Source organism: Tursiops truncatus, chromosome 2, assembly GCF_011762595.2.
Source record: "Tursiops truncatus isolate mTurTru1 chromosome 2, mTurTru1.mat.Y, whole genome shotgun sequence".
Classification (NCBI taxonomy): Eukaryota; Metazoa; Chordata; class Mammalia; order Artiodactyla; family Delphinidae; genus Tursiops; species Tursiops truncatus.
Genome location: NC_047035.1, coordinates 146871609 through 146899559, shown reverse-complemented (window position 1 = coordinate 146899559; position 27951 = coordinate 146871609). Strand labels below are relative to the sequence as shown.

The following is a 27951-nucleotide window of genomic DNA, read 5'->3' as shown; positions in this document are numbered from 1 at the left end:
GGAAATTCATTATTGTTAAGATGAAAATGCTCCCCAGACTGGATAAACTTCAAAAACATATGCCAAGTCTGAAAGAAGCCAGACTCAAAAGACCACTTATTATATGATTGTATCATGTGATACCATTTGTTGGAAATGTTCAGAAAGGGCAAATCTATAGAGACAGAAAGTAGAATAATGATTAACTGGGGCTAGAGCTGAAAACAGGATTGACTACAAATGAATACAAGGCATGCCTTTAGGGTGATGGAAGTGCATTGTGGTGATAATTATACACTCTGCAAAACTGTCAAAGTTCTTTTAATTCTGTACTGCAAATGGATAGATTTATGATATGCAAATTATACCTAAGTAAAAGTTTTAAAAAGGAAAACAACTTTCCTTGGAGTAACTGAAGTGCGTGGTACAGACCCTACCCTCCCAGTTCAGTAGGCTCACCCACGTGACACCACAGGGTGACATGTGTTGTCGTGAGTTGTGTGGCTGCCTTGCTCAGGGTGCCCAAATTGTGAGAGTTATCAATTCTTTGTATGTTTTATCAAGTTAATAATCTGAAATCATTGAATTACAAATGTACAAATTTATATTAGTTACCAAAATGTCTTTTTTTCTCTCTCTCTCTTCTGTTCAGACATTTTTTATTTTTGTTTTTTTATCTAGATTTTATTTTTCAGAGTATTGTTAGGTTCACAGCAAAATTGAGTGGAAGGTACAAAGATTTCCCATGCACACCCCACCCCCACACGCACAGCTTCCCCTGTTATCAGCGTCTCCCACCAGAGTAGTACATTTTTTACAAACTAGGAACCTACCTTTGACACATTATCATCCCAGAGTCTATAATTTACATCAGGGTTCACTCTTGGTATTGTAGAGAGCCCAGAAATAGGCCCACATAAGTATAGTCCGTCGATCTTTGACAAAAGTGCAAAGGCAATACAATGATACAGTGGAACAAAGGTGGTCTTTTCAACTAATGGTGCTGGAATAACTGGACATCCACAGGCCAAAAAAAAAAAAAGAATCTAGACACAGATGTTAACAGCCTTCATAAAAGTTAGCTCAAAATAGATCATAGACCTAAATGTGAAACGTAAAACTATAAAACTCCTAGAAGAAAACTTAGGAGAATATCTAGATGATCTTGGGTTTGTTGATGACTTTTAGATACACCACCAAAGGCATGATGCATGAAAGAAATAATTGATAGGCTGACTTTATTAAAATTAATCATCTCTGCTCTGCAAAAGATACTGTCACGAGAATGGGAGCAGGCCAGAGGCTGAGAGAAAATATTCCCAAAATGTTTTTTAAATTGTTTTGTTCTTTTTGAAGTTAAGATCTAAACTAGAATAGTTCAGATTCCAGAAATTCACAGGAAATAATCTTCTTCCCTATAAGCAACTGCTATTAAGTAGGGAAGTATTTATAGCCAGTGCCAAGAAATCAGTGTTGGTTAATAAATGAAGCAACAAATCAACTTTCGTTGGATTGAGCAAAAACAAGGCAGGTAGAAAATTGGTGAATCAGGTTTTCTGTTTGTCCTCTACTAGGATTTGATAACCTTTTCTTAATGTTGTCTTCTGTTTATAGGAATGAGGACAGAGGTGAAACTATGTTTAGTTTTCACAAGTATGCTTATATTCTCTAGCCTTGAACTCCACACTGGACCCTACCCTTTCATGTGCTAACAGTCTGATCAAGCAAGTCATTTATCCTGGTGTATATTCTTGAGAAAGCTAGCAGTGGGTGATTTGTATTTCCTTTTCTTCATTTCTGCTCTCCTTATGATAGCATGTAAAAGGAAAATGCTGGGAACAATATGGGTAGATTGTCATAATTAAGCAGATCATCATAAGGTTCTTACCTGCATTTTGATTCCCTAAGACATGGGGCTCCAATGTCATTAACTGTGTTCGGTACCTGCCAGAAAATGTAAAAGTCCTCAGTGTCAGAGAAGTGGTGTAAATTTGAGCTGGAATAAAAGTCATGCAGGGGAATCTAATTAAGGTGGTCTCGTTAACCCCGATTCACGAATGGGTTGAATAACATTTGGTGCTAACAGAAAACTGTGCACCATCACTTTTCAAAGAGGGAAAAGACATGTTTCCTAGTGGATAATCAACGATTTACATGGTGCGTGATGTGCGAGGGTGTTAGATCTTGGGCTGTTACCTGGTGTATGATCCCATTTTTGGCCAAGATTGTCCTTTTAATATCCATTCAGCAGAGGTAAATTTTCCGTTATTTTTATTTCTTCCTGCTTAATGTTGCCTTGAGGCTTCTCATTGGAGTTGGTTCATGAGCTACAAAGAAAGCTCTAATTCAAGGTCACGCCAGGCGTGGTGTGGGGGCTGATCCTTGAGTGCTGCGTTGCAAAGGGCAGAGGGTGCAACGGTGCCTGTGGCACAAAACACCGGTGTCCAACAAGTCGTCCTCGCAGGTGGCCGCCTCTTGTGTCGGTGGCCTCAGGGGCAGGGGTCTCCCTTAGCTCTCATGGCCCCTGGAAAGAAGACAAGGGCTCAGGAACAGCCCGCAGGACCTCCGGGTGTGAGGGGAGCAGCCCTGATGCGCTGCGGGAGCCGAGGAGGTGTTTGGCTCGGCTTCAGACCCCCAGTGCGTATTCTTGGTGGTTGTTGGTTCAGAAGTGAGAAAACAAAACATGCCGGATTCTCAACCAGATGGAAACTCTGATTTTTAAAGCACCACAGTGTTGGCTACAAGGACTTCCAGATGAAAGCGTGTTTTCACAAACTGCAAGGGCTCAGCTAAATTTGTACAGAAGTGTTACTGGATAGATGCTGCTTGCAGTAAGTAGTTGTTTGACCAAGGTGTCAGTATTGTAATGCAAATATATTGTCGTGCTGTTTGATCTCTTAAATAGCCGCACTGTAAAGTGGTCTTTAAAGGCCTAAATCAATTTCCCAAGGACAAATCTTAAAGAAAAATTGACAGCATGTTGAGAGTTATAATTATTGGAATGGTATCTTACTGATTTTTGTATATTGACTATAGAAATAATTTTTATACTTTTCCACAGGACTCCACTGGAATGTGTAGTTTTGCATGTTTTGTGCGTAACAAAACTTTCACATCAGCAGGAATTCAAAGGAAATATTTGAAAACTTTCAAAGGAAAGTTTTGGGCATAATAATCCTTTCTCCTGGTTACTGAGAGCAGTCAGCACATCCTCAGAGCTCTTTAAAGTTCATCTAAACTCAACTTGGAACAAGTTCTTATTCTATTCTGAGTTTCATTTAATTCTTTAAATACAGAGGGCTCGGTTCATTATCAGATTTCCTTGCTCAGAAAGATTAAGTAAAATTCAAAAAATCCAAAAGCCACCACCGGAAAAATTCCCACCTGATAATCAAATATCCTTCCTAGAATAACACCTACGTCTTATCCCCACACATTGGTTGTTGGTTGTCTGATGTTTTGATGCATTAAGCTCCAATAGGACAATCTAAAGCGATCACCAACTTGTAGCATTTTGTTATCCTGATAAGAAATGTGTGATAGAGGTATTCCAGGATAGAAATGTGTGTTTTTTTGAATGTGTTTATGGGTCATATTCTATGGAAATGAACGAGTGCCCTGAGAACTGACAAATGGGCAGAGAAATGCCCGGGGTCCCTCTGCCCTACCCTAGCCCCCATTAGTATCCTGCTGTGTTTGTTCCTGTGCTCTTGCCCTTCTTCACAGCTATAATCGTAGTTTGTATGTGGTTCCATATCCCACTTTCTCCTTTTAATATTAAAAATGGGAAGTTTTTAACCGTGTGTCTTGGATTTCAGTTTTGTGGAATCCATCTTTAGAAGCCAAGTTAGAACACATCTGCCAACAAATCACTTTCATTCCTTAAAAAGACCATTCTTCCTAGTGCTCCACATTGGGAGTGTGTGATCCCTGGGAGCCAGTGTTTCCACTACAAACAGGAAAGGTCCTCTGAAAGCCGTCATGAGCTGGAGTTGGGAGTAGGAGAGCTTTTTGTGGGGGTCATACCTGTCCAAGTAAAACGGCGGCCAGAGAACTGGACAGGGCAACCGGCACCACCGGGAGCTTCCTGAGCTCCACCCCCGCCCCCTGTCCCGCAGCATATCACAGGATTGTTCCTTTTTGAAGGGACATCCGAGGGGCACACCCAGCCCACCTCATCAGGCTAAGGCTTTTATATGAAGCAAAAACAGGTTCTTTAAATGGTGCTTATTCTAATACATCCAAAGAGCATGTCAGTTATTTGTACATGACAGACTTAGTCTAAGAACCTTCTTTTTAAAGTTCTTGCTTACGATTTTCACTTGCTCAGCTAGGATCCCCAGGGTGGTCTAGGGAAGGTGGGTGGAACCTCAGAGGGCCTTCAGCTCACGGGGGTGTTTCCTCTGAGCCCTAACTCTCAGCTCATTATTTACTCCTCCCTTGAAGAAGCAGTGTCCTTTAAAAGGAGACATTGGTTTAAATGAAACTTCTGTTGTTCTACAATAACTGTGGCATATGAGTGTGCTCTGAGATGCTTGAGTAGATTTAATACAGCCTGTGCAATGAATCCTAACTGGCATAGCATTGTTGAAATAAAGTGGCAATGTCTTCTTTTACTTATTCTGATATTCCTTCAGAGGAGATCAGATTAATTAACATTCCTGGCTTATACATTAACTTCAAGTAATAACACAAAAGAAAAACCAGTGCAGCATTACAATGCTGTATCGTAAAACAGTGTGTGTGTGTGTGTGTGTGAATACAGCTCTAATGATGAACTACCCACTATTGGGTAACTTTCACACTTTTGAATCTTTGTTTTCAACAGGCAGAGGGGCTTAAGATTCCTCAATCAGTGATATAATAAAAGCCAATTACATTTTTTAAATGGGCAAAGGACTTGATTAGACATTCCTCCAAAGAAAACATACAAGTGGCCAATAAGCACATGAAAAGGTGCTCAATCATGAGTCATTAGGGAAAGGCAAGTCAAAACCACCATGAGGTACCACTTCACACCCACCGGGATGGCTGTACTAAAAGAAATGGAAAATAACAAGTCCCGGGGAAAATTTGGAGAAACTGGAATCTTCGTACCTTGCTGGTAGGAATGTAAAATTGTGCAGCCTTTGGGAAACAGTTTGGCAGTTCCTCGGCAAATTAAACATAGAGTTACCATGTGGTCTAGCAATTCCACTTTGGGGTACATACCCAAAAGAATTGAAAACAGGGACTTAAACAGATACTTGCACGTGCTATTTATAGCAGCATTATTCACAGTAGCCAAAAGGTAGAAACCACCCAAGCATCCATTGATGGATGAATGAACAAATAAAATGTGGTCTGTGCATACAGTGGGATGGTATTCAGCCTTGAAAACACATGCTACAACATGGAAGAATGTTGAAGGCAATATGCTAAGTGAAATAATCCAGGCAGAAGAGGACAAATGTTGTGTGATTTCACTTAAATGAAATATCTGGGATAGGCAATTCAGAAACAGAAAGTAGGTTAGAGGTTACCAGGCCCTGGGAGGTGGAAGGTGGTGATGGGTTAGGTACAGAGCTTCTGTTTGGGATGGTGAAAAATTTTGGACATAAATAGCAGTAGTGGTTGCACAACATTGTAAACGTAATTAATGCCACTGGAGTGTCATTTTAAAATGGCTGAATGGTAAATCTTATACATATTTTACCACAATAAGACTTTTAAAACTAAGACCAAAAAAAACCATTTGGTAGCATCTTTAGGAATTTTTCTGTATAGTATCATGTCATCTGCAAACAGTGACAGTTTTACTTCTTCTCCAATTTAGATTCTTTATTTCTTTTTCTTTTCTGATTGCTGTGACTAGGATTTCCAAAACTGTGTTGAATAAAAGTGGTGAGAGTGGGCATCCTTGCCTTATTCCTGATCTTAGAGGAAATGCTTTCAGCTCTTCACTGTTGAGTATGTTAGCTGTGGGTTTGTCATATATGGCCTTTATTATATTGAGGTATGTTTCTTCCATGCCCACTTTCTGGAGAGTTTTTCTCATAAATAGATGTTGAATTTTATAAAAAGCTTTTTTGGAATCTATTGAGATGATCATATGGTTTCTATTCTTCAATTTGTTAATGTGGTATACCACACTGATTTGCAAATATTGAAAAATCCTTGCATCCCTGGGATAAATTTCACTTGATCGTGGTGTATGATCCTTGTAATGTGTTGTTGGATTCGGTTTGCTACTACTAGAGCGCGTCAATTAATTCAGTAAATTGACAGGATACAAAATTAATAGAGAAATTTGTTGCATTTCTATACATTAACAACAGAAGAGCAGAAAGAGAAATTAAGGAAACAACCCCATTTACCACCACATCAAAAAGAATAAGATACTTAGGAATAAACCTACCTAAGGAGGCAGAAGACCTGTACTCTGAAAACTGTAAGGTGCTGATGAAAGAAATTGAAGAGGACACAAATAGATGGAAAGATATATATAAATATATATATAAATATATACCATGTTCTTGGATTGGAAGAATCAATATTGTTAAAATGACTGTACTACCCAAGACAATCTACAGATTCAGTGCAATGCCTATCAAATTACCAATGGCATTTTTCACAGAACTAGAACAAAAATTTTTTTAATTTGTATGGAAACACAAAAGACCCCGAATAGCCAAAGCAATCTTGAGAAAGTAGAATGGAGCCAGAGGAATCAGGCCTCCTGACCTCAGACTATACTACAAAGCTACAGTCATCAAAACTGTATGGTTCTGGCACAAAAACAGAAATATAGATCAGTGGAACAGGATAGAAAGTCCAGCGATAAACCCATGCACCTATGGTTAATTAATCTACAACAAAGGAGGCAAGAATAATACGATGCAGAAAAGACAGTCTCTTCAATAAGTGGTGCTGGGGGTCTTCTGGGCTTCCCTGGTGGTGCAGTGGTTAAGAATCTGCCTGCCAATGCAGGCGACACGGGTTCGAGCCTTGGTCTGGGAAGATCCCACATGGTGCGGAGCAACTAAGCCCGTGCACCCCAACTACTGAGCCTGCACTGTAGATCCCACAAGCCACAACTACTGAAGCTGCACACCACAACTACCGAAGCCCGTGTGCCTAGAGCCCATGCTCTGCAACAAGAGAAGCCACCGCAATGAGAAGCCCGCGCACCACAACAAAGAGTAGCCCCCGCTCACCACAACTAGAGAAAGCCTGCGCGCAGCAACGAAGTCCCAACGCAGCCAAAAATAAATAAATTTTAAAAATAATAAGTGGTGCTGGGAAAACTGGACAGCTACATGTAAAAGAATGAAATTAGAACATTCTTTAACACCATACACAAAAATAAACTCAAAGTGGATTAAAGACCTAAATGTAAGACAGATACTATAAAACTCCTAGAGGAAAACATAGGCAGAACACTGACATAAATCTCAGCAATATCTTTTTGGATCCATCTCCTAGAGTAATGGAAGTAAAAACAAAAATAAATGAATGGGACTTAATTAAACTTAAGCTTTGGCACAGCAAAGGAAATCATAAACAAAACAAAAAGACAACCTACAGACTGGGAGAAAATATTTGCAAATGATGCAGCCAACAAAGGACTAATCTCCAAAATACACAAACAGTGCATGCAGCTCAATATCAGAAAAACAAACAACCCAATCAAAAAATGGGCAGATCTAGGAAGACATTTCTCCAGAGAAAACATACAGATGACCAACAAGCACATGCAAAAATGCTCAACTTTGCTAATTATTAGAGAAATGCAAACCAAAATTGCAATGAGGTATCGCTTCATACCAGTCAAAATGGCCATCATCAAAAAGTCTACAAATAATAAATGCTGGAGAGGGTGTGGAGAAAAAGGAACCCTCCTACACTGTTGATGGGAATGTAAATTGGTGAAGCCATTATGGAAAACAGTGTGGAGGTTCCTTAAAAAACTAAAAATAGAATTATCGCATGATCCTGCAGTCCTACTCCTGGACATCTATCTGGTGAAAAGTCTTAATTTGAAAAGATGCATGTACCCCAGTGTTCATTGCAGCACTATTTACAGTAGCCTGGAAATTTGCAAAGACATGGAAGCAACCTAAATGTCCATCAACAGATGAATGGATAAAGAAGATGTGGTATATATATACAATGGAATATTACTCAGCTATAAAAAAGAATGAAATGATGCCATTTGCAGCAACATAGATGGACCTAGAGATTATCATACTAAGTGAAGTAAGCCAGGGAGAAACAAATACCATATGGTATCACTTATATGTGGAATCTAAAAAAAAAAAACAAACAAACAAATGAACTTATTTACAAAACAGAAATAGACCCACAGACATAGAAAACAAACTTATGGTTACCAAAGGGGAAAGTGGTGGGGAGAGGGATTAACATATACACACTACTATATATAAAATAGATAGCCAACAAGGAAGGACCTACTGTGTAGCACAGGGAGCTATACTCAATATTTTGTAATAACCTATGAGGGAAAATAATCTGAAAAAGAATATATTATATATATATATATGTATATACACGTGTATAACTGAATCACTGTGCTGTGCACCTGAAGCTAACACAACATTGTAAATCAACTATACTTCAATTTTAAAAATAAAATCTCTTTTACTTAAATCTTAGAAGGTAGTTTATCTAGGATGTTCTGTTATAGCATATATCTATTAATGTTGATTTGTAGCCATAAACCAAACAAAATTAATACCATTGAAAATGTAGTTTGGCAAATACTTCATTATTTTAAAATCACAGTTGCCCCATTAATTAATGGTGAAACAAAATAGCCTCTTGTCTCTCTCCCCGTGCTCTCTAATGTAAAGGTAAAATTAGAGAATGATTGTATTTTCCTTAGTTCTGTTTGGTAATCCAATTGGATCATTCTGAAGTAAAATTATAATCCTAATTCTTCTAATTGTCTTAGTTTCCTTTTATTTACTCTGGATGTCAGTTTTCTGAACCAGGGTTGGGCACGCTTTTCCTCAAGTGGCTGTTTAGTAAATATTCAGTCTCCATGGTCTCTGTCGCAACCCTCAGCTCTGCCCGTTGGTGTGAAAGCCACTGCAGATGGTACTGCAAGGACTGAGGGCCGTGTCCCAATAAAACTTTATTTACAAAACCAGGCAGCATCTAGTTTGCTAACTCCTGTTCTGAACTTCCAGACCTTTTACCAAAATTCAGTCCTGTGTTTCCCACTGTGAGAGTCCATTCTGTGAATATAGCAGCTTTGAGAGAAACCTAACAGCATCAGAGCTTTGAGATCTTTCAATGAGTGCTCAAAATGGCAGTAACTGCGGATCATAATCCCATAGTTCTTTTGTATTTTTCAGAATGTTTTTGTAAACACGCTTTTGTTTTATATTTACAAATACCGGAGAGTAGAGTTGGTGTGACTGTCCCCTCTTGCAAATGGATAGTAGGTGTTTCTCAGAGGCTGGCTGGTCCCCCATTCTCCATCTTCACTGAGCCCTCCCATCTCTCTGTGCAGCGTGTATTCCGGGCACCAGTCCATCCTCATCCCACCTGCAGAGCTGGAGACCAACCCTGCCTTGTGGCTGCTTGCCGTGAGTCAATACAAAGTCCGGGATACATTTTGCTCCTACTCAGTGATGGAACTGTGTACCAAGGGGCTGGGCTCGCAGACAGAATCCCTCAAGGTAAGCAGCCCTCAGAGTGCCTGGGGGACACTTGCCAGCATCCTGGGAAAGCACCAGTGTCAGAGGGTGTGGAGTAGATGTGGTGAGGCTAAATGATCCTTCAGAAAAGCCGACATAAGGTCCCCTGTCACCTGAGGTTGACGAAGTTGTTTTCACGTGAAAACCTTGTTTTATAACATGGATATTTTCCCACTGCCAGAGTTAGAGGTCAGAGTGTATGTTATTGATGTCTTTAATTCTGTTAGGGCTACTTGGAGAGTCCTGAGTTGCCTTTTGATTTGTTGGTGAATTCAGTTCTTGAGTGCAGTTAGTTTTATCCCAACGCTGGGGTTCGAGTCATACGTCTAAATTTAGCCACTCATTTCGTTTTCCTTGAGGACCCTGATTGGTAGATCTGGGTCCTAACCAAAATTCATTTTTACAATCCAGTGAACAGTGGCTTGGTTTTATTTTTTAATATTCAATTACCATTATGTGACAATAACAACATTTCCCTTCATTTAAGCCAAGGACTTTTTTTTTTTTTTTTTTTTTTTTTTTGCGGTACGCAGGCCTCTCACTGCTGTGGCCTCTCCCGCTGCGGAGCACAGGCTCCGGACGCGCAGGCTCAGCGGCCATGGCTCACGGGCCCAGCCACTCCGCGGCACGTGGGATCCTCCCGGACTGGGGCACGAACCCGTGTCCCCTGCATCGGCAGGCCGACTCCCAACCACTGCGCCACCAGGGAAGCCCCAAGGACTTTCTGATAGACATATTTTCATAGTAAATTATGTAGTCCTTATTCAGGTAACTAGGAGAGAATAATTATATGACCTATTTTGGTTAATATTCCAACTATTCACTGTTTATATGCTCAGATATGTGTGGGTGTGTATGTATAGATATATACACAGATTATATTTGTGTGTATATATGCACACATACAAATTATCTATACACTTGCCATTAGTAAAGCAATATATTTCTCTCTTCTGAATTTTGTTTTCCTCTTCAGACCTAGTGCATTAAGCTTGAACAAGAAAGCAAAATGCAAGATAACTTTGACATTAAGCTACATAAATAAATATTACTTGAAGTTATGTGTTTATACAGCAAAGGAAATTTATAAAATATTATTATTCATGTCCACCTATATTATGCTATAAAATGATTGAGTACGTTTCATGAACTTTACCTACAGGTGCATTTATAAATAACCAAATGAAATAATAAGTGATTTCTAAGCACTTTACATAATTGATTAATTTAACCTTTACAATAGTTCTCTGAAATAGGTCCATTATTGTTTCCATTTTAAAGATAAGGAAACTTAGGTTACAGAGAAATTAAGCACCTTCTCCAAATTCTTACATTTAGTAAAGTTTGAAGCCAAATTTTGAATCTGTGGCTCCAGGGGCACCATCTCAAAGCCCAGGGTGCATTGCCTCCCAAAACACGCATGTGTCGAGGGTCATTCGTGTTACCTGGACTTAATTTTCCCTGTGTAACTGCACGTATGGAAGATTGTCGTTATCTTGACTCGTGTCCCTCCTCAGCTCAGGTGCCCTTGTCAGCTCTCCAGGACGCTGATGGCTCCTGGTGACTGTCCTGTGTAGGGATGGAGACCCTGTCGCTCCCTCGCCTCCTGTTTCATTACCACTCCCGTTGCGCGTTTTGCTCTTCCTCAGCTCCACTTGGGAGTGTTGTGCTTTTAAGGCACTTCATTGCCTGTCCCGGGTGTTGCCATTTCGTTCACTAGATGGAATTTGGGCAGAACTGAGCTGTGCTTCCTTGTGACAGTTTATCTGGGACCTTTTACGTCTCAGGACATGAAAGGAGAGCTGTGTTTAAGAAGCTGCCCAGATGTTTTCATTTTCCATTCTTACATTAAAAGCAGGTTTCTCATTTCTCTCCGACGGATGTTCCTGTGTATCCATGCTGGCAGGAGTGTATACAAGTGCTTCTGTTCTTCCCCAAACCCTGTCCTTTAATTATTTTATCCACACCTTGTTTTTCTTCAACTTTTCTCCTCATTATGCTTCTTGAATTATTTAAGATATGTTTGTAATGGCATCCTTGATTACCGATATGGGCGTTTTTTTATTTACACATGTTCTACAGCATTTTGGTTAATGGTGCAGACACAGAGAGCCCTGGGAATGAATATCTGTGTGGAGTTTCTGTTGTTGTACAGATCTGGGTAAGGAGCCTGCAGGTCACACCCCTAACACTGGCAAGGCTGACCTCCTACTGCTGTCATTATTTCTAGGCACGAGGACTGGACTTGTCCCGCGTACGGACCTGTGTAGTGGTGGCAGAAGAACGGCCCCGAATAGCACTCACCCAGTCATTCTCAAAACTGTTTAAAGACCTGGGCCTCCATCCACGGGCCGTTAGCACCTCGTTTGGCTGTAGAGTGAACCTGGCGATTTGCTTACAGGTGAGTTTCCTTGATGCCCATAAGTGCGTGAGTCAGAGTGTGACTTTTAAAGACAGGCATACAGCGCCACACTGCTCAACATAGTTTCCCCTGCTGATGCTTACCCACATTTAGAAGGTATCTTTCAGTAAATGCATGTGGTTGGTATACACTTTTTGTTTGTTTGTTTTGTTTTGTTTTGTTTTTAATTATACTCTGCATTTGTCAGTAACCATTATTCATAACTAGCATTCACAGGCTTATTCTGTCCTGGGGCATTTTAAGTTTTGTAACACGAGTAGCAGTTTGTCAAGACCTGTGAAGGCAGGCTCTTTAAAGATGAGATACTAAACAAATGTTTCATTGTGGCAAGAAATCCTGTCTCTTGAAGTACTTAGTCTCTTGTATGCAGACAGTAACTTCTGTAGGAAGAATTCCAGGACATTAAGCAGATTCATGAATTTGCGGCTGGGGTGACGTTGAGGTATATACTTTTTGCTGCATTTCCAAGGCAGAGCTGTAAGTGAGGCTGCCCTTGTAAGATAGCCTTGCATTATATGTGGCAAAAAAAAAAAAAATGCTTATTTTCTTTCTTTCTCTTCATTAGCCCACTTCAGACCATCTTCACTATTCCTTTCCGTCTCTGAACTCTTAACATGAGATCTAGTCCATGAAGGAAGGGAAAGTCCTATGGGGATCTGTTCCCAGTGCCCTTTGGGCAGCCTCATCCAAAACAAGCCAGCCCAGGGCTCAGCTGCAGGCTTTGTTCCTGGAACATATTAAGAGGACAAGAACTTTGCTCACAGCAGGTGCTGGAGTGCAGGACAGTGGACACAAGCTGGCTCCTGATCTCGCCTCCCTGCCCACCCACTGTCTCTCCCATTTACGACCCAGAGATGCTGCTTACAGTTCCCCTTGGGAGACCTCGGGAAGCTCCTGGTCAGCTCTCTCCCGGCCAGTGCTCTCAGTATCTGGACTCAGCGTGGACTTTGGAGAGGAAGGACTCTCCCCATGTGACCAGTCTGCTGAGCTCGCTTCAGAAAAATTAGCTACAGGAAGGTGTTCTGATTTTCATTGGTGTTCCTTTGCTTCTGTCTTCCTTCTCTTTGAATTAGCTCCATTTCTAAAAATTTATAACTACCAGGGTCCTCTCAAGAGTCAGTTGAACCTTGTTCTATGATTGAAATTAATTCCCTTTTCTAAGAGGTAATCTGAAGAATTGGATTTATCTTGCCAAACTAGTTCTTTAAATATTGAAGTTTTCTTTTCCTATTCACCTTGATCTGTTCTGCTTAAATGTTTCTAGCCATCTGTTCCATGAGGAGAAATGAGAAATACAGAAATCCACTTCTTAAATAAATTCAGCCATAGGATAATGTAATGCTTCCCTTCTCCTGCAAGTAGTGGGGGAAAAAGATCAGGGATCCATGAGAGACAGGCTCTTGGCCACAATATTTCTTCTTCTTTCTCTCTCTCTCAGAATGTTGGCAGATGAAGGGGAGAAGGGCATAGAATAGATCCCATATTAACATAATATCACTTAGCACTTGTCCACTTCATACAGGCAACAAAGCAAGTTCTACTACACTTTATTATACAGAATTAAAACTTTGTAGATACTAGAAATAGAGCACTTATGGTTATTTACCTTTCTATTTTTCATTTATTTCCGTCTACTTGATCCAAAATGTTTTAAGAAGTTTTATAGGGAAGCAGTAGATTAAGTAGGGAAAGTAAAATACACTAAAAATAATTGAAAAGATAGAGGTGACAGAAAATAAGGGTAAGAAGCCGAGAATGAAGTTGGCACACAGGTGTTTGCCACCTCTGTGGCCTAAAACATGAGCTCCATCATTCCTGTGTCCTTAGCACCTAGAACCGTACCTGGTGCTTTGTAAATATTTAATAAATATGTGTTGTAAGAATGTTGGATAAATTAAGTTCTGTACTTCTAATAAAAAGAATAAATATTCTTTTTCTAGAAAACAGTTCCATCTGTATGACCCCCACATCAGAGCTGACATCCCCAGTCACGGGTCAGGGTGCTGTTCTGGAATGTTGACAGCACCTTTAAGTGTTTTTGTCCATTTTAAGTTTTTCTACTTGGGTGCTTTACTCTCAACTAATTTTCAGCCAGTTTTTCTTTTTCTGAATGGTCAGTATTAGAAAATAGCTGAAAATATCAGTCTGATAGTAGAGATAAATCAAATAAATTAAGTGTATCATACTAAGGAATGCAGACTCTCTGTCCTTGCCAACCCCGGGGCCAGGTGTGCGTCGGGATTACGGAGTTCTCTGGCACTGGGGAGGCAGGAGCCAGCAGGCTGCGAGCAGAACCCCGTAACCGCACACATGGTGTCTCTCGGTGACGCTCCATCCTGTGAGTAGCTCGTGTCAGCCTAAGTCAGAGTTTACTCAGATAAGTGAAAGACACGGTTCTGGCCCTCATGGAACCAGATGGACAGTAAACACAGATGATTTTTTCAGTAAGTGAGTAAAACATTCTTAGTAAAGATAAAATAAGAAGGAAAAGGAGACACACGAGGCAATTTTAGGAAGGGTAGCCAAGAAAGGCCTCTCTATGAGGTGACATTTCAGCCAAGTGCCCTCTGAGGTGAACATACAAAAATTTGGGCAAAGGCAGCATCAAGTGCAGAAGCCTTGAGGCAGGGCTGGTCAGTGGAAATGTTTGTTTTCTATTAATTTTTGCAGAAATTAAAAAATATGTGATTATGGTTCCAAGCAAACAGAGCAGGCATAGCTTGAGGTCTGAGGGCAGAAATCCCATGTCTCTTGTTCCCATTGTGTTTCTACAGGGCCTGACACATAATAAATGCCTAATAAAGATGTTAAATATACTAAAACTGAATTTTTAAGAATGTTTAGACAAAGAAATGAGGAAAACAACCTGAAAAGTTATGAATTTTTTTATAGATTAAGTATTTTTACAAAAGAATATTTATTTTAGGAAACAAAATCAGAAAATACAGACTAGCCAATAAATAAATAACATTCATAAGTCATACCCAGAGATAATCACCATTACTCCCTTGATGTAAAAAAAATTTTAAAAATGGTAAGATAGTTCCTAAATTCCAAACCCGTCCTAAATGTTTAGAGACACTGAGAAGTTTACACCATTTTCCTTGTGGAACACCAGGATTACCAATATATGTGAAATCAGTTAGTGGGCATATTTGTTTTCAGTTGATTTGTTGTTGTTTGAGGACATGTTTTCTCACCTGGATCGCCTGTCGTCCTTCCTCAGGGCCCTTGACTGGACCCTGAGTGCTCAGGTAGAGGGCAGCCCTGCAGGAGGAGGGCAGGTCTCCATCTCCACGAGGTACGTGGGTAGGGACGCAAAGGACGCTGTCCAGACGAGGAATGGAGCCTCATCCGAGCCATGTGGGGTTTACAAGCTGCTCTTGCTGGGGACCACAATTTTAGTGTCTGTGGGTCCCCTTCCAGAAGTGCCCCCTGGCCTTGGGGAGGCTGGGCTGTGCAGCGGGCAGGGTGCTGTGACTGCAGAATGAGACGCATCTCATGCCTGAGGTTCTGAACTTACGTGAGATAAATCAGGGCTTGTGTTTACTTCATCAATGGCACGCCGACCAATCCAGCCTGAGCATCTCTCTCCCCTTTGTACAATTTTACGCTAAATGGCATTCTCTACCGTAGAGTCTTTCATGCTTTTACTTCCTGATGCCACAACTCAGGCTGTTCTCTGCCTGAAATGGGCTTCCACCTTCTTCATGTGGCAAAAGCCTGCTTCTCTTTCCAGGTGTCATGTTTTGATTCCTCCAGCTAGAAATACTTTCCTTCCTCTGAATTCCCATGGCAGGTCATCCCTCCCACTTAATGTTGTCTGCCATAGTTCACAATTATGTACATAAACAACTTCTGTCCACCTGCTCTGTGAAAAACTGTCTTAGAGAACCCAGTACACAACTCACATAGTCACACAGTCACTTCCTGAGACTGAATTTTGTGAAAGTACTGGGTGTCGACTCCTCTGACTGCAAATATGCTTCACATTTGAGAAATTCAGCGTGTTTTTTATTAACCTCAAGCCTCCTGAGGGAAGTAAGTACATAGCAGTCCTGAAATTTCTCTGTAATGAACTCATGTGAATCTTCATCAGGTAAAAACTCACAGCATGATTTGTAAGTTATCATGAAATGAAGTGAAATGAAATGAAATGAAACTCAAAAGTTTGCTGCTCTTCAGGCTTCTAGCAGCATTTTCATCTCAAACAGTAGCTCCAGGGCCTGCACCTTCAGAAAAAAGACTTCATGCCCAAAAAAGAAAAAATTCTCTCACAAATGTGTCACACCACTCAATTCCAGGCAGCATCTGGCTAGAGCTTCCTACAACTCACAGAGAGCAAGCTCGGTCGTTTCGTTTTAAGAGGAGAGAAACTGAGGCTCAGAGAAGTTAAGTGAGCTTTCCTGACAAAGCAGGGAAATAAAAACAGCTGCCGGAAACAGAACTGGCATTGCTACTGACTGTGTCATCTAAACAGAGCAACATGTTAAAGAAATCTCACATTTTGCAGTTTTGTCAGGTGCCAATTCCATGTTGTGGTTTATTATGCAAGTGAAATAACAGCCTTGTAAACTGTTTACAAAACTGAACTGTATACAGGCAGGATATCCTGCCTTCGGTTTTTGACTGTTTTCCTGGAACATTTTAAATCAGACCCCCTATTTCCGTGTGACCTAAATCAGACAGCTCAGAAGACATGCATCTGTGTGCTAGTTGCTGTTCTTCAGTCTGTTGTCACCAGGGGGTGGGGAGGCGGGGGGCGGCGTGTACTAGGAACAGAGTCAGGGCCACCACAAAGGGACTCCACAATGCCTGCTTTCATGGGCTGTGACATGAAACCCTAGTTTCTTGTAATAGAGAGAATCATAAAAATTGACAAATACATCATTGTCAAGTATGCAAATGAGCAATTAAAAAATTTTACATATGAGGCAATCGCAAAAGTAGAATAACAGAAAACTGAGACAGTCATAATTTCTGTGATGCTGTTGTTTCCGCTTCTGTATCTTAGAAACCGAGTGACTTGTTTACCCATGTATCATTTTAAGGCAGGAATTGACACATTAATTATTTTGAAATTGTCCTTTTGACATAGTTCAATGGCAAAAGAATGGACTCATAAAATTCAGTGTGGATGACTCTGGTTTTACATGACTCTGATTTCTGCAGAGTATTTTAGACTCTGCAGAAGAAAGAAATTTAGAAGTATGAACCATTTGTTATACTTTGGAATGACATGTCCCAGAATCTTTAGCTGTAAAAATGACTTTAAAGCACTTTTGATTTATTGAACTTATGACAAAAGTAGGCATTAGAAAGATCAAATTATGACTTGTGAGATTGGCTTTAACATAAATTTCCTTAGTTCTGTTAGGAAGTGCCACTGGCTTATTAACCTGCATCAAAAGAGATGTTGTGCTTCATCCACAATTACTCTTTTCAAAAGTATAAGCTGAAAGGTCTTTGGATGTATTAGATTTAGAAATTTAGTTCTTGGTAACAAAAATTAGCATCCTCCTCACCAGCTGAAGAAGGGAGGGGAAATGAGGTCTTCTGCTTTCCAAAAGAAATCTAAATTTTTGTTTTATTAGGAAAAAACTTTTAAGCCACTTTAAACAGAAACTTTGATCTTTATTATATAGAAAAATAATGATTAATTTATCTGAGGAAAGCTTTATTATAAATAGCTGTGTGGAATTAACTCAATATTTACAGTTATGGTCTTAAATCTTGAAACCTTAAGGTCTTAAACCTTAAATCTTGAAACTCACACAATGAAAGGGAAATACAGCCACCCTGATGATGAGAAGTAGAGTCATTGATTGTTAAAAGAAAAAAAAAAGTGGAAGGCTCAGGGTGACATAGATCTTAAGTAATTCTCAAGATAAAATTAATAGTTATAATAAGACTCATTCATTTGAGCCCCCAATTCATTTTCTCCCAACACAGCTTTTAGACGAGGGAAGTGAACATAAGTGAGGTGCCTCTGGGGTTTTCCCATGCTCCAGGGAATTTGTCACATCCACAGAACTTCCACATCCTCTCCTGCTGATGTATGTTGTCCCAGACAATGAAAATTAACATTTGAGGTCATGGGACCTGTATTCTCAATTACCCGTATATCAGTCAGGGTTCTAATTTGTGGGCAGCAGAAACCTTTGGTAACTTAAAAGGAACTTATTAAAATGTCGCTGGGTGGTGTCGCAGACGTGTCCGCCGCCAAGGGCAAGAACATTTGTGCTTCCTCTTGCTGTGAATAGGTGCAGCTACCTGGCAGGCTGGCTTCCAGGAAAGCTGAGCAGGAGAGTGGCAGATGTTTTTAGTTACTACAAAGGGACAGAGGCTTTGTATCCAACCAGGTTCCAAAAGTGGAGGACTTGCCCAAATACAGAAAGAGTTCTGATGCCTGATGACCAAAAATGGAGCAACCAAAGGCTACGTTCATCCCGTTCTTACCCATCACCCCTCCCCCACAAAACCCCACCACAATGCAGTTTTCACTCTTACAACCAATACCATACCCTTCCTCTGTCCCGAAGAGACAACTGTGGCCAGGTCCAGGGTTTCCAGCTGGTGGCCCTTCCATCACTGATTCTCTGTAAGCCATAGCCTCGATTGTCAAGTTCACCACCACCATCAGATGTCTGATGTGTGCTGGGCACGGGGGCACCGCATGGAACAGAGAATCAGTGCTGGAACTGCCGTAGCCAAGCACGTCTCTCCATCTGAACATTCAGGGGCTTCAGAAATAACTACATGAGGAGTTCGGGGTCCTAGTAGACTGTGATGTTGAACCCACAAGCTTCTCAATCAGATGTTCCCTCTGGTTTGGGTTGTCTCACTATGTTTTCACGTTGGTCTGTGGATCAACGGTCCCCAAGACAAGCCTTTGGGGCACTTTTTCTTGCCAGAGAGTGAAGAGCTGGGCCTGCAGTCTGTGGTCTCTTCTCAGGGACCTTCAGCTCTGTAGCTCAAGGCAGAAACAGATACTATTTAAATGAATGGGTGAGGCTGTGTTCCTGGAAGACTTTGCAAAAACAGGGGTTTGCTGACCCCTGTGAAAGAGGTTTAATTACCATTTTGCCAAGGTATGGCACGGACATCTGCAGAGTCCAGCCTGGCAGATGAGCTGGATTTTCTCTGCCCTTTGGCTTTTACCAAACCAACTAATCAGTTTCAGATCCCTGTTTCCCTGACAACCACTCCTGATACCAGTTTATAAATCAATCAATGTGGTTAATACTAACCACAATTTTAGCAAAAAATACATTCATTAAAAAGGATTCTGGACTTCCCTTTTTTTCCCTTAGATACTGAATATATCTGTAGTTCCCTGCTGGACTTCCATTTTTGATTAGGATGTATAAGTCACAAGAGACGGTTGTTCTAGCCCTAACTATTGAAACCATCTGGTTAATACACAAAATCATAGCTTTTAAAATTCAGCAGAGAGCCAAGATTCAGAGAAATCTAAATGAACTAAATCTTTCAGAGAGAAGAGACCTACAATTGTTTTCACCCCTTACAGGGGAGCAGGAACCAGCCAAACTTTTTTGAGAATGTTAACAGCAGTAAATAGCTTGGCAAGAGGATGAGAATCCCAGGGACCCCCAGCCCAGTCATTCTACATACCCCCCACCAACTCCCCACAGACCTCACCTACTCCAGAGGGCAGCATGCAAAAGCCAAGAACAGAGCAGGAGCTGAGAGAATCCAGCTGCAGTTCTGTGGGCCTCTGGTGAGTTAAAGCAACAGGTCTCTGAAGTCTGAGGAGGGGCCCTGGAAGTGAAAAAATGTCCTCAGTGAGTGGAAAGCAGAGGTCCTGAGGGCTGGAAGGAGAGCAGAAAAGCTGAGAGCCCCTCTCTGGAGAGCCTCAGGTCATCTGGTGTACCACCCTTGCACTCCAAAGACGGAGGTGGGATAGGGAGGCCAAGCACATCTCTCTCAGGCCCCCAGGGCCTTCCCCAAGTGCAGATCTTGCCTTCCAAAGGCTAGGGGTTGGGCAGCAGAATGGAGAGGAAAGAGAAGCAGCCAGTCGTGCAAAAAGCTGGCAGCCAAGCTATGAAGCAGAAAGAGATCTCCCACAGTTTGGAAAGCAAGTCTCTAAGCTATAAAGCATAAAGAGGTATCCAGAATCTTACTAGTGCTCAGATCCAAAGTCCTGATTATGCTCACAGGTATGGGAAGCCAGCATGAATGAAATCTAACGTTGCCACAAATCCCAGACCAAGCTCACTCAGACACACAAACTAGTGGGCTGACAGGAGAGAGTGTGCCCTTTTCTGGGTGTAAATGTTTTTACTTCAGTCTCCACTGTGCTTTTAAACACAATGTTTGCTTTACAATCAAAATCAAAAAGACGTGCAACGAAGAAAGAAAATAGGATACATGGCCATGAAAGGACACAGTCAGTAGAGTCAGTAGAATAGACATGTTGGATTTATCAGAGACTTTAAAATAGCTATGATAAATATGTTAAAGAATCTAGTTGGAAAGGTATACACCTTGCATGGAGAGATGAGGAATATCACAGAAAGATAGAAACCACAAAACAGAGCCAAATGGAAATGCTAGAAATGAAAACTACAGTCTTAAAAATTCCTCATGGTTTAATAGCAGACTGAATGCAGCAGGGAAAGGGTCAGTGAGTGATCTTGAAATCCAGTCAATAGAAATTATCCAGACAAACGCAAGAGGAACAGGAATGAAAATAAAATGGGATAGCCTCTGAGATCTGTGGAATAGCAGGTTGTCTAACATGCATGTAATAGGAGTCCCAGAAGGAGGGGGTGAGAGAAAATGGGACAGAAGAACAATTTAAAGACCCAGCGGCCAAAACTGATGAGAGATATCAACACACAGATTCAAGAATCTCAGTGAACGCCAAGCACAGTAGCTTAAAAAAACACACCTACACACATCGTCACCAAAGTTCTGAAAGCCAACAGCAGAGACATTCTTAAAGCAGCTGCAAAATATGTATTATGTAAGGGGGACAATAATAAAAATGATGCTGAACTCTCATCAGATACAGGGGAAGCCGGAACACAGTGGGATGAGTGACCGGCAAGGTCAAATTTACAGTGTTTGACATCCTATAAAAAATTACCAGGCAGGGACTTCCCTGGCGGTTCAGTGGTTAAGACTCTGCACTTCCACAGCAGGGGGCATGGGTTCGATCCCTGGTCAGTGAACTAATATCCCATGTGCCACACAGTGCAACCAAAATATATATATATATTACCAGGCATACCAAGAAGCAGGTACAGATCCACAATGAGGAGAAATATTAGTCAATCAAAACTGAACCATACTGACACAGATGTTGAATTTATAGACAAGGACACTAAAAGTTATTTTAACTGTATTCCACATATTCAGAAAGTTAAGAAAAGACATGGAAAGTTTAAAAAAATACTCAAATTGAACTTCTAGAAATGTAAACTATAACATGTGAGATGAGAAATACACTGGATGGAATCAATGGCAGAAGAAAAGATTAGTGAACTTGAACAGATAGAAACTTCCCAAAATGAAACGTGAAAAAAGTATTTTTTAATGGAAAGTGCATCAGTGAAATCGGGGGAAACTTCAAGGGACTTAGTATACATATAATAGGAGTTCCCATGAAAGAGGAAAAAGAAGAGTACAGTCTAGAAAAAAATACATGAAGAAATATATCGAATTTGATGGAACTATAAACCCACAAATCCCACTGCTCTAATGTAACGTGAAGGAAACTGCTTAACTAAATTGCCCAAAACCAATGATACAGGGAAAAGCAGATGAAAAAAATCAAGTTACAGAGGAACAGTGATGAGAATGACATCAGACTTCTCATCAGAAATGTAAGCAAAGAGACAGTGGAAAACAGCTTTTAAATACTAAAAGAAAAGTACTGTCAACCTAGACTTTCATAGTAGTCAATGGAAATATCTTTCAAGAGCAAACTTGAAATAAAAACTTCTTAGCCATACAAAAGCTGAGAATCAACTACTAGCAGGCCCACAGAGCAAGAAATATTAAAGGAAATCCTTTAGGCAGAAGGGAAATGATACCAGTTTGAAATCTGGGTTTATACAAAAGAATGAATAATGCTGGAAATGGCAAGTGCATAGGTAAACATATAAGATGTTTTTCTTATTGAGTCTCTTTAGAAGGTAATTGACTGCCTTTACAAAACTTGTAATATACTGTAGGGTTTATATCATCTATAAAAGTCAACTGATGACAGCAACTGCCCAGAGTTTGGGAGGGAAAAATGGAAGTATACTATCATAAGATTCTTCCAACATGTGAATTGGTGTAATATCACTTGAAGGTAGACTGGAAAATTAAAGATGTATGCTATAAGCCATAAAGTAACCACTAGAATTAGAAAAACAAAGAGTTGTAGCTAATAAGCCAACAGAGGAGAGAGAGTGGATCTGTAAAAGAAGGCAGAGAAAAGGTGGGGGGATAGATGGGATGAATTATAAACAACAAAAAATAGATTTAAACATAATCACATCAGTAATAAATATAAATCCTCTACCACTTCATTTAAGATGCAGAGATCATGAGATTGGAGTTTTAAAAAGCAAGACCCAGTTATATATAGCCTAAAACAAACATGGTTTAAAAATAAAGACACAAATAGATTAAAGGTATAAGCATGGAAAAGTTGCACCATACTAGTGCTTATCAAAAGAAAGCTGAAATCTCAGTTACAATAGTGAAAACTTCATTAATACACAGATCTGCTAGGAGGACCAAAGAATGTGCCTTGGGGTCATGCAGGCAGAAACACTGCTTAAAGTTCAGGGGGGAAGAGCCCACTGATGAGCCACTTTGCTGTGCCCATACCCTGCTGTAATCCAGTCCTGCAGAGCTGCCTCCTGTGCCCCCAGTTATGGGAAACTCCCTCAACTCCTCAAACACCAGCACAGTAGATATGCCCAGTATCAGTACTCTGGAACTGTGTCTGTATATCACGTTTCCGCTTAGAATTTGCTACTTAAGCTTAAGGAGTTATGTGCTAATACTAGATTGTACTGATGCTATAGTATGTGAGTTGCTGAATAGAAAAGTACCACTCAGCCGAGGTGTTCAGATAAGTGCTGGGTTGAATTGGCTGTGCTGTGTTTGGGATGTGAGTCTGTATATCTACAGCTGAGATTTAAATATAACTCATTTGTTCAATAAGTGCTTAATACCTAACTGGTACACTTTTATGACAATAAGAAAAAATGATTTTTACTGTATGTCCATATGTCACTTTTTATTATACAACTGAACATTAAAGTTAATCCTCTTTTCTGATTAATATAACTTGCAATTTCAAACACGTTTCGACTTCATTTCTGATAAACTTTGGTTGGAATAGATAGCTTTGCTTTCTTGCTGGTCCCTTCTGGAAGTATTCTGTTATCTTTAAATACTGAGGAGCATACTCCTTAGTTAGAGGAACTCCAGCTTGCATTCTTTGGCAAAGTAAAGATTTTGTTAAATATGCACTCCCTACTATTTATCTTGAAATCTCAGAGTTTTCTACCTTAGGGTTTTTGAAACTTGGAAACACCTGTACATTAACTCTTTGTTCACGTCTCCCTCATTAGTCAGTAGACCGATTTTGCTCCAGATGTTATCTCCTCCACGCATTTACAAGATAGGAAACGTGTTCCCAGTCATGTGTATTTTTCTTCTGAGATACTACTTTGAGTCATTATTTTTAAAAATTGTGAATTAGAATAATTTAGAGAGAGAACATGGACTTAGTTTTGTTCCAATTAATGTTTGGGATTCAAAGAATCATGAGAGAAATTATTTAAATTATTGCATTTAGCTTGAAGAGACCCAATGAAAGTCGTGTGTGCCTTCCAGGTGCACACACCTTTCCTGGCCCTCTTCTCTTTCCTGGCCCTCTTCTCTTTCCTGGAGTCCTGCCTCAGTTTTCTAAAAATAGAGATGCTGAGAGAAAGCAGTAGCCATGGTTACCACAGTGAAGGAAGTCTCAGAGAGAAGGATGGAATCGTAATTTTTAAATCTGGAACCATTGTTTTTTTTTTTTTTTTTAAATAGACTTGCCTCCAAGTTGCGTGATGATAGTTTTTCAGTCTGGCCTTGTTTATTCACAAATTGCAGCCTCAGGAAACCTAGTGAAGAGCTCCTTCTTTGTTGCTGCTGCTGTTGTCTCTGGAGCCCACCTAGTGACTGTGATGACGGGGTCAGGACCGCACCCAAGGGAGAACTTGGCCCTGTTCTAGTTTTCTAGGAGTGTTTGGGAAAGACATCGGGTCAGCCAGGGAATACACAACATCAGAGAAGTTTGCCCACGTTGCTTTCTGGAGTCTTTCCCCCGTGGGTATAGATGCTTTAACAGGGGTAGAGGTGGGCACCAAAACCATGGAAGACAAGAGAGAAATGAAGGCAGCGTCTCTGAGGACAGAGCTGAGGGTGAAGCAGGGTGCTCACTGGGGGGGTCCCTCCCCGCACTGCTGAGCTAGACCACCTAGGAGCCCAAGGTTTGATTCACGCTTCACTCGTACTCTGACCTCTTTTCTTGTCCTAATCTTGTAGGTGAGTAGGGCTAGACACCCTGATTTTAGATCCACAGACTTCCAGGCTCCCCTTCATTGTTGTAGTAAGAAACTTGAAACTATTTCAATGAGGAACACTTGACAGATTTGGCCAATAAAATTCATACTCCCCACTTTCTCAGAAAAGAAAAGAAACTAGAGAAAGGTACCATAAAATCAAAACCCACTGACCATATGTATTAAAAGCAATTACTCAGGTCCACCTTCCCGTGGCTAGTCATCTGTTACTCTCCTCTGTTGCTCTGTGGATATGTGGACATCTTTTTAGATTTTTTTTAACCTTTAATGGTACAGTGATTGATTTTAACGACTTCCATATTTGACATTGTTTTTGATCTTCTTTTTACTTTGTTCCCTGCTTTTTGCATTTTCCTCCCCACCCCTCTCTCTTCTTCATCCCACTTTTATTGTTGGGTTGTTTGTTTATGTGTCTGTGTGTGTCCTGGATTTTCGGTGTCTGTTGGTCTGGTGTCCTCACCTCTCCTCTGCTCCCACCTCCTGCTGCTGTAGCCCCACCGGCTGTGGAAGCTGGCTGAGAAGGTAGGGATTTCCCGCTCATCCACACCAGTGCCTGCTAACCACCACCGTCTCGTCAGCTCCCAGCAGTGGGCAGACTAGGAGTTGAGTGCAGAGATGGGCTGGGCTTCTAGACCCGTGGTCAGGAGGGCTGACGGCCAGCGCGGTGTCACTTCTCAGATCTTGTCAGACGTCTCGCATTTGTGACAAACGCTGTGCCTCCATTTATACCATCAGTTTGGGGTCATCTCCGTTTTATTTCATTTTCCACTTCTAGTGACCTGTTTTCTGATTTGTTTGTTTTTAATTGGCCTCTTATGGTTATGTGCTTTGCATTACTCAGACCACAAACCGCTTCTCCACTCAGCGCTGGTCTGTAACACAGCTCCCCCAAGCAGTCACAGATCAGCGAGGGCGCCGTGGCCACACGGCAGTGCAGCTCCTCCTCCAGGCTGATTGCATGTGCTTTCTCTGTGGGGAGGATTATCGGGGGGGCCAGTATGGTACAACAAAGGTGTCTTTATTTTTACCTTTTTCTTATATTTAAACGTGCCTTTGGTATAAGATTAAGATTCTCTCGTGAGGAATTTTAGTGTAGTTCTTCAAATAAATTCTGAGAGGCTCCCTTATTTTTTGGCAGATTTTTCTTAGGTTCTGTCTTTTTCTACCCAAGGTATTGCATTACTTTCCCAAGAATTGTATGTAGAATTTCGGTTTGTAATGCAGCTTTAATGCCATTGCTCTTACATGAGCAGAGATCACTGTTCAGAAGTCAACTCAGCATATATTTTGAAGAGATTTATGATGCCAAGATAAGGTTTCTGGACCCTGTGGTAAATGAATAGTTCAGAACACAGGGTGCTGCCCAGATTACCAGTGGTAAACACACAACCTCCCTGACTTATGTCTTGGGCAGAAATGGCCTCCCGCATTGGAGGAAAACCAAGGCACAATTAGAACTAGAAGGAACAAGGTCATTATCTTTTATCTCTTCTTCCTTAATCTGTCAGCTCACGTCACGTGTTCTGCTTCAATATCTTGAGCCCTAAAAATACACCTTTTGGGATGCATGTGGTGAGAATCTCTCAGCAAATGATGCTTCACATCCTCAGCGACCTGCTTTTGCCAAAATGCTGCCTCTGTAGTTTCAGCCTTCTTTTATTTGGCAAGATGCCCCTTTTCTTTCTAATTTTCGTAAATGTGATCGACAGTCAAGCCGTGTGAAAGTCCAGTATTATCTTAATAAGATGTTCCTTTCGGAGTTGGGTTATCAGTTGAGAGGTGTGGCTTTAGTGCTTTTGGGTTTTGTTCAGACTTTACCATAGAAATGCTCCCTAGCCAGTAGGAAGCACAGACCCAGCTCCTCCAAAGCAAACTCGTGTTAACCTCACTGTGTCCTTGCTTGCAGGGGACCTCGGGGCCCGATCCGACCACCGTCTACGTGGACATGAGAGCTCTGAGACACGACAGGTATTGTGATTTTTGTCTTCTTGGTGCCTGGCGTGCAGGGTTCCTTCTAGAAGGAGTACAGAATCATCTGCTCCAAACAAGGTGGTTCATTGAGCGAGCTTTCACAACTCTCCACATTTACTGCGTGAGGTACCCAGTGAGCAACCAAATTCTTGTTTTCAGACACAAATGACAACGATTGGCCCAGAGCCGTTGCAACCAGAGTTGCTTTTTCTCACAGTCTGCCCAGAAGACTTGGTCCTTTACTTGAACGCTCTAGTCAGGCACCATTGTGCACCTGATAAAATATCAACACTGCCCACATTTCTTTACATGAATTGAAAATTTGTGTCAAGGCTTTTCCATGAAAAACTAAAATATAAGCCAGGTGACCTTTCTGTGCAGCTTCCTAAGCAGCCTTGAGCAAGAACGAAAGGGGGTGTTGCTAGTGAGTGCTTGTGAGTTCACCTTGAGGGAGGGAAGGTGGAGACAAGATGAGGAATCTTCAGCAGAACTTCTGCTCCCAAAGGGGTCCCTCCTGACATGCGTGAGGGGGAAGAGAGAATGCTATCATTTTCCTATAGACTTCCCCACTGATTAGGTCATTTCTTTGGGGTAGTTGTGGAGATGCCCATTCATTGATGCTTCTATGACGTGTTAATAGTAAGCGTGAACTCTAGTAGAAGGTGTCCTTTTGTAAATTACTAGAGGTGCTTGTGGACGCGTTGTGAGGGCCGGATACTGTGCTGCTGTCTGCGTGTCTTCACGTGGTGCCTACTGACGTGTGCACTGTGCTCACAACACCTGGGAGAGCAGAGGGAAAGCTGTGGGTGGGAAACCAGGAGCCCCCAGCCTGGCCTGGCTGAGCGTGTTCTTCCAGGATACTGAGTCCTGTGTGTGAGTGTGTCAGGGGCAGAGCTGCAGGGGCTGAGAAGGGGCCGGGTGTGCCATGCAGGCTCAGGTATCCTGGGGAATGCCAGCCCCCACTCACACCAGGGGTTCCCAGCCGGGTGCTTGTACCCCCAGTGGACGAGTTGCCATGTTGCCATGTCTTATTAGCATAATCTGGGGAGTGTTACTGCTGGTATGTGGGGGGGGCAGAGGCCAGGGATGCAGCCATACATCCTACAGTATGCAAGACAGACTCCTGCCGCACAGCAAATGACCAGCATGGCAGCAGTGCCGAGACCAAGAAACGCTGCATCCACCTAAACACATCACACTTAGAGGTGCTTCCCGGCCCTTGTAGCCCTCATTTTAGACCCTGCTATTCACAGGGAATCACAGGCTACAGCCCATC

At 41.4% G+C, this 27951-nt stretch overlaps 1 protein-coding gene across 6 annotated transcripts in view; it reads left to right on the top strand.

Annotated features, from left to right (window-relative positions):
• The window catches only part of DIP2C (disco interacting protein 2 homolog C), a 354106-nt gene that overhangs the window by 308173 nt on the left and 17982 nt on the right, over positions 1-27951 (top strand). For 3 of the 6 annotated variants that reach the window (XM_033852298.2, XM_033852296.2, XM_073801491.1), the window contains 4 exons: positions 9497-9665; positions 11914-12084; positions 25197-25226; positions 26611-26672. In XM_033852298.2, coding sequence (XP_033708189.1) covers positions 9497-9665; positions 11914-12084; positions 25197-25226; positions 26611-26672 — 432 coding nt within the window. Of the gene's footprint in view, positions 1-9496; positions 9666-11913; positions 12085-15331; positions 15460-25196; positions 25227-26610; positions 26673-27951 lie in introns of those variants that run through there. The other 3 variants (XM_033852299.2, XM_033852297.2, XM_073801492.1) reach the window with 2 other exon arrangements.